The sequence below is a fragment of the Durio zibethinus genome, chromosome 1, assembly GCF_047325235.1.
Source record: "Durio zibethinus cultivar Kanyao isolate XHJ-2024 chromosome 1, ASM4732523v1, whole genome shotgun sequence".
NCBI classification, from domain to species: domain Eukaryota; kingdom Viridiplantae; phylum Streptophyta; class Magnoliopsida; order Malvales; family Malvaceae; genus Durio; species Durio zibethinus.
Window position 1 is genome coordinate 608,494 of NC_143162.1, and position 6,498 is coordinate 614,991.

General features: G+C 26.7%; 1 protein-coding gene across 1 annotated transcript; it reads left to right on the top strand.

The window, feature by feature from the left end:
* Nucleotides 1-3,325: 3,325 nt before the first annotated feature.
* Nucleotides 3,326-4,766, top strand: HSFB3 (heat shock transcription factor B3). Its single transcript, XM_022910268.2, has 2 exons — nucleotides 3,326-3,780; nucleotides 4,188-4,766. The coding sequence occupies exons 1-2, from the start codon at nucleotides 3,526-3,528 to the stop codon at nucleotides 4,656-4,658; spliced, it is 726 nt and encodes a 241-aa protein (XP_022766003.1). The 5' UTR covers nucleotides 3,326-3,525; the 3' UTR covers nucleotides 4,659-4,766.
* The last annotated feature ends 1,732 nt before the right edge of the window (nucleotides 4,767-6,498 follow it).

Below are 6,498 nucleotides of genomic sequence, written 5' to 3' on the forward strand. Positions count from 1 at the left end.
TATTAATAATAAAATTTTAAGATATTTTAAAATTGATATTAAATTGTTATTAATATATATATATATTTATAATTTAAGAGAAGGCAATGCTTATAATATGAAAAACAACGGGCTCGAAAATAAGAAAATAAAATAAAAGATATTAAGTAATAATAATGTATAATGTCAAATTTAAGAATAAACTTTTTTTTTTAATCTCTGTTCATAAAATTTTCCTTTTAAAGACAAGAAGAGTCAAGAAAAGAGAAAAACATTTTTCAAATTTTATTTATCAAACAGTCAAACAAACGCTTCAATTACAAAAGCATCGAGGCTTTGTCGAGCGAGTAAATCGGTAAGCTGCAGGCGAGAGCGAGTAATTATTAAAATATTAAAAACAGTAATATTTTTGTATTGAAAATACTTATTATTAAATCGTGAAAAAGTATTATTTATTTATACTTTTATTAAAATAGTAATATAAAAATATTTATCTTTAAAATATTAAAAATACTCTATATTTTAAATTTAAGAAAATTAACAAATAATTAAAAATATTCAAGCTATTAACAATTTTATTATTAAAATAATAATATTGTTATATAAAATAATATTCATTATTAAAATAATAAAATATTACTTATTGTATTAATATTTATTATTTATTTATTCAAATAATAATATATTTCTACTTATTATTAAAATATGAAAATATTCATGTTTAATAATATTCAAATTAAAAACTTAATAGAAAATTTATATTAATATTTAAATATTTTGAATTATTTTAAAGAATTTCGTAGACTCTTTTTGTCAATGCCATAGTCTTTCCAATAAAATATATTAAGTAAAACAATTTGAAGGAATACAGTTTTTCAAAAAAAGTTTAATTTTTTGCGAACTAAACATCTTTTTCAAATATTTTCTACAAAAATTTAAACTTAGATTTACAAAAAAATTTCTTTTTCTAACAACCGGACCAACATTCATGTGAAATGTTTTTTTTATGGGACATGAAAGTTGACCCGCCTTCCCAACAATACGACAGTCTCGTGGATTAAACTCGTTAGGAAGGCACCAAAGTCCAACTAAGGCCGGGCCCAAAGGGGGAGTTGTGATGCTCCTGCCCCAGTTTTGGGCGATTTTCACATTATTCTTAAATAAATTTGATATATTTATATTATTAAAATATTAAATTTTATATATTTATATCATATTTTATATAAAAATTATATATCACAACTAATATTTATATAAAATATAAAAAATAATTTTTTAAATTTTTTAAATTTATATATAATAATTATTAAAATTTTAAAACATATTATTTTTATATTTATTTTTTATATCATATTTATCTCGTATTATCTTAAAATATTTTAAATTATAATATCCAAATCTCAATTCACATGTTGAAACAAATGGGAAAGCAAAAGCTATGGTTGTTGAAGGAATGGTGGAGACAAAAGCCATCCCAAAGTTACAAAACATGCAGAAAGTTTCTTTTTTTTTTTTTTTTTTTTTTTTGGAGGGTTGAATGTAGAAAATAATATAAACAGATAAACAAAATTACTTTTTTTTTTTTTACAAATAAACAAATTAAAACTAAAATTATAATCAAGTCAAGAAAGCACAGCTGCCCAATCAAATTCAGAAGCTTCCAATACGTGTCTACATGCCTATTTTTCCTTTTGTCCCACAGCTACTCTCACCTTACCAATGAATAGAAGCGTGTAATCCACGCTCCTCCTCATTGGAACGTGCAAAAGTCCAGAGTTACTAATGTGCCAAAGTGATTGACTAACTGTAACATTATTGACTTTTTAATAAATGATAAAATTGTTGACCAAAATAAACCAGAAACTTAATAAAATCAAATCAAGGCCATCTTGACCTTTTGTTTGTTAATCAATACATGATAATGTAATTCAATAGCTTTATTTAATGCAAATCAATGCAAACCTTCTTCGTTTGTACTAAATGCTTACTTTTTGTTAGTAATTTGGACATTGGTATTTATTCGACTTTTATTCATTTAACTGTTACATTAAAAAGCATATGTATATACCTATGAAATTGATCAATATTTGAATTAATGACAAATACACGAATTTTTTTTTTATTTAAAAAGTTAAGTTCGAAAATTTAAAACTTAATTCAAATTGTTGATGAAATTGAAATTCGATCCTTATACTTGTAATTTTTTATTTATATAAATTTTGACTTTTTAATTTTAAAAAATAAATTAAAAATAAATTTTTTTCCTCAATAAAATGAAGTATATACCGATATCATTTAAAACCATTAATTATATTTGTTTTGTTTACAGACCTTTATTAATTTCTAAAAACTAAGAAAAGTTATTTTTTCAATTTTAATTTTTTTCTTATCTTACAAATTTAATAATTTTACTTTCAAAATCAATTACACTTGTTTTGAATAAAAAATTAACTATATCTCATGAATTCTTTGCACAATTAAATTGAAGATATTTTCGGAATAAAAAATTTTTTGGTCATTTTAATGTTAAATAACATCTTTATTTTTTTCTCTCTTTTGCCAAAAAAAAAAGGTTTGACAAATTTAACAATTTTTTTTTCTTGAACTTATGTAATTATTAGGAGTGTCATCATAACTAAATCTCCCCCTAACTTCTTACTTTCTAATTCAAAAGAATTTTCACCAATTATTTAATTAAGGAGAGCAATGGCTCAACCAAGTGACCAACGCTATTATTCTTTCACCATTTAGGAGCAATTGGAGTGTGTTGCACAAGCTCCCATCTATAGCAAGTGGGGGCAGGAAATAGCGCATGGTCAAGAAAGTCACTTGTCATATTTAAAAAATCAAAAGCATGAGATCATGAAGGAAGAAGAAATCAAAATCAACAATCTGAGAAACAACTAAACTAACATTATTCTTTTATCTATTGGAGAATTTGTTACACTAAGGTTACCCGTCTTAGACTCTTCTAGTCCCTTGCCAATCTCATCCATTCATTCTTACTAAATCAACTCTTTTTATTTTGTAATATACAGGATATTGATTGTACACGTATTTTAAAAATAAGATAAATGGTTAAAGATATTAAATTTTAGTTTTTAAATTTATTGAATATAATTTTTTTTAAAAATAATAATATAAATCAATCAAATTAAATTTTAGCTCATATAAATTCATGTGAAATTGATTTATTGTAATATATATAGGTTACCCATTTCAGACTTCAATTCTTATATAAATATTGATGATGTGAAATTCCCAAGGTACTATAATATAAAAAGCGGTAGGCTTAGAACATACGTTTCAACTATATATATATATATATATATATATATTTGGTTTTAGGGAGAAATAGGAAAGAAGAGAGGAATTGTTAAGGAAAAGGCCTTGCATTTCTCATGAACTGTGGAGTCGTGTTGGGTTTCTATTGTTGGGGTTGGGAGTTCTTAACTGCCCTTCTTCTCTTCTCCTCTTTTCCTTGATTAATCTCTTCTTCTTCTTCTTCCAAATATAGTATATTTCAGTTTCCAAACTTGGTAATTAATGGAGTCTATGGCCGCAAGTGATCAAAATAATAATAAGGGTTTGTTAGAATATGTTAGGAAATCAACACCACCACCATTTTTGTTGAAGACATACAAGCTGGTGGAGGATCCGGCCACCGACCATATTATATCCTGGAACGCCGACGGGACAGGGTTCGTGGTGTGGCAGCCGGCGGAGTTTGCTCAAGATCTCCTCCCAACACTTTTCAAGCACAGCAACTTCTCTAGCTTTGTCCGCCAGCTTAATACTTACGTAAGTAAACTTTTTCTTTATTATTGATATTAGCAATTGATATTGCAACCAAATTTTGTACGTTTATAATAAAATCCTATAGCATCAATTTCTATTGTTTAGGTTGAGTTGACTTGTTTATATATATGTATATATATAGATTAAGTAGGAATCATAAGGTTATTGGCCTGATATAACATGAACTAAACATTTGTGTATATGTTTATCAAAATTTTATTATTTTTTAGAATTTATATTTGATGCAATATTAATATATAAATATTATATATAATCAGTGAATCATACAATGGTGTTTCATAAAATAATTAATTTTAAATATATTTTTAAAAATTTAAAATTAAATTTTTATAAAATATCATTATAAGATTCACTTACGAAAGCATATACACGCGTGCGTGTGTGTATAGGGATTTCGGAAAGTTGCAACTAGCCGATGGGAATTTTGCACCGACATGTTTAGGAAGGGCGAAAGAGAGCTACTTTGCAATATCCGAAGAAGAAAAGCATGGTCAAATAATAAGCAACAAACAGCTGCATCAATAATTCAAGGGTCACCTCAGGAGTCTGATCATGAAGATCAGAGATCTTCGTCAACTTCTTCATCTTCAGGATACAACAACCTAGTCGATGAAAACAAGCGTCTGAGGAAGGAAAACGGGATCCTACGCTTGGAGCTGACGAGCATGAAGAGAAAATGTAAGGAGCTTCTTGAGTTGGTGACCAAGTATGCACAGTTTGAGAGGGAAAAAGAAGAGCACGAGAGTCCGAAGCTGTTCGGAGTGAGGTTGGAAGCTGAAGGAGAGAGGGAGAGGAAAAGAAGGAGAGCTGAGATCATCAGTGAAAGCGCAAGCATTTTACTGTCTCAATCTTGCAAATAATGATCATAAAAGAAATCCAAAACTTAGCTGAATTAGTTTGTGTAGTTAGCATTTATCAGGCCTTGGATTCGAATATAAGTACTTGCAATCTTTTCCCTTATCTTTGAACTATGACTTTTTTTGTATAAAAAAAATCTGATCAGGAGGATATATACGAAATCGTAGCAAAAATTAATAAATATAGATTACGATTGCATGCATGTAGTCATGATAAACTTTGCATGTGTATGTACGCTTTTGGTTGGCCTTACTAGACTTATTTTAGTAGTTGAAAACAAGCTTCTATATGTTGTTGGAAAATGCAATCTTAATTAATTAAACACGCAAAAAAAATTTATACAATATATTTTTAAGTAAAGTTCGTGAAATTTAAAAAAAAAATTATTTATATAAAATTAAAATTTAAAATAAAAAATTTATTGCATAAATAAAATACGTAAAATACATTCTTGTATAAATTTCTATATGTTCTCCTATTATTGAACCCATTGTCTATTACTTCAACTCTACTTGTAAAAAAACTATCCCCTGATCTTACATTCTTATATGTCTGACAAACCCTAAGACCAAATGATATAATTTTTCCTTATCCCTTAGTGACTGCAAATAGATAAAAAATATAATAACTTGGGGGTCTAAATCAGTGTAGAAAAAAATGTTCATAATATTAAGTTTACGAGCAGTTGGCCGGTATGTATTAAAAAGATTGACAAAGTCCCCAAAAACTTAAATTCCGTTCCCTCAAATTGTCAACTAGGACAATTGCTGGCAGTTGATTTTCTTTCTTGGGTGGCACACGATTTTCACAAAATTTGCAAATCAAATTAATATATGTGGTCTAATTCATCCACAGAAACAAAAAAGAAAAAAAGTCAAAAAATATGATTGACATATGAACTAGTCTTTAGTTTTCTAGAAGCTGATTTGAAATGTCTTCTCTTTGACATTTTGCTGGTTTTATTAAAAATGAAGGTAAGACTGATCCATATATATGATTTAGAAGTATTTGATTTTTTTTTTTTTTTGAAACGATAAGAACAATGATGTATAAAGATAGCAACCTGTATTTGACCAGCAGAAGTGTTGAATGGGTTGGAAAATCAGAGCCGGACGGCGAAAGGTACAAGATAAAGTGAATACGATATTTAATTTCAAGGTTATTATACCTTCAAAAATGAGTCAAATGCAAATTTTAAGAAAAATGCAGTGACAAGATGGCCTTGTTATTATGATTATATTTTATTTTATACATATAAACAAAATGGGTCCATTGCTTAATTGGTTAATACATTCTTATTATGTTCATATTGGTTCATACCTATATAAAAGTTGTTTTTATATATATTTGAAGCTACGACTCATTAAAATTAAAAATTTAACCAACTATTTATTCATATATCATAATATATAAACTATATAAATATTTTCTGTGACATTCTTCTCCTTTTTTTTTTTTTTTTTGGGTACGTAAAAATTTTGAAATATTGTCCATCTCCAATGTCAAACTTAAAATACACGGAGAAGATAGAATAGCTGGATATATTAATAATTTAACATCAAATTCCATTTTTACCGAACAAGAAATATATATTTATGGTTGCATAAACAAGGAATATTACTTCCATTTTTTTCCCTAATAATTAGAAATATATTGAGTAAAATAATATACTCTGACTAAGTGGTTATATTAATTATATCGTGGCCTAGTAATAAATTGAAAAAAGAAAGAAAAGAAGGGACACAGAAAACGAAAGGTGTCGTTAAGAAGAATTTTCCTTCCTTAAACGTTAGAATATTTGGTTTAATTAAGTTAAAATTGCAAGTTGGAATTTTTACGAAA

What these genes read in the sequence shown, in the direction of transcription:
- HSFB3 (XM_022910268.2), top strand. Translation starts at nt 3,526, where the DNA reads ATGGAGTCTATGGCCGCAAGTGATCAAAATAATAATAAGGGTTTGTTA. An exon ending in TCCGCCAGCTTAATACTTAC is followed by an intron (nt 3,781 to 4,187) that starts GTAAGTAAACTT and finishes GTGTGTGTATAG; the next exon opens with GGATTTCGGAAAGTTGCAAC.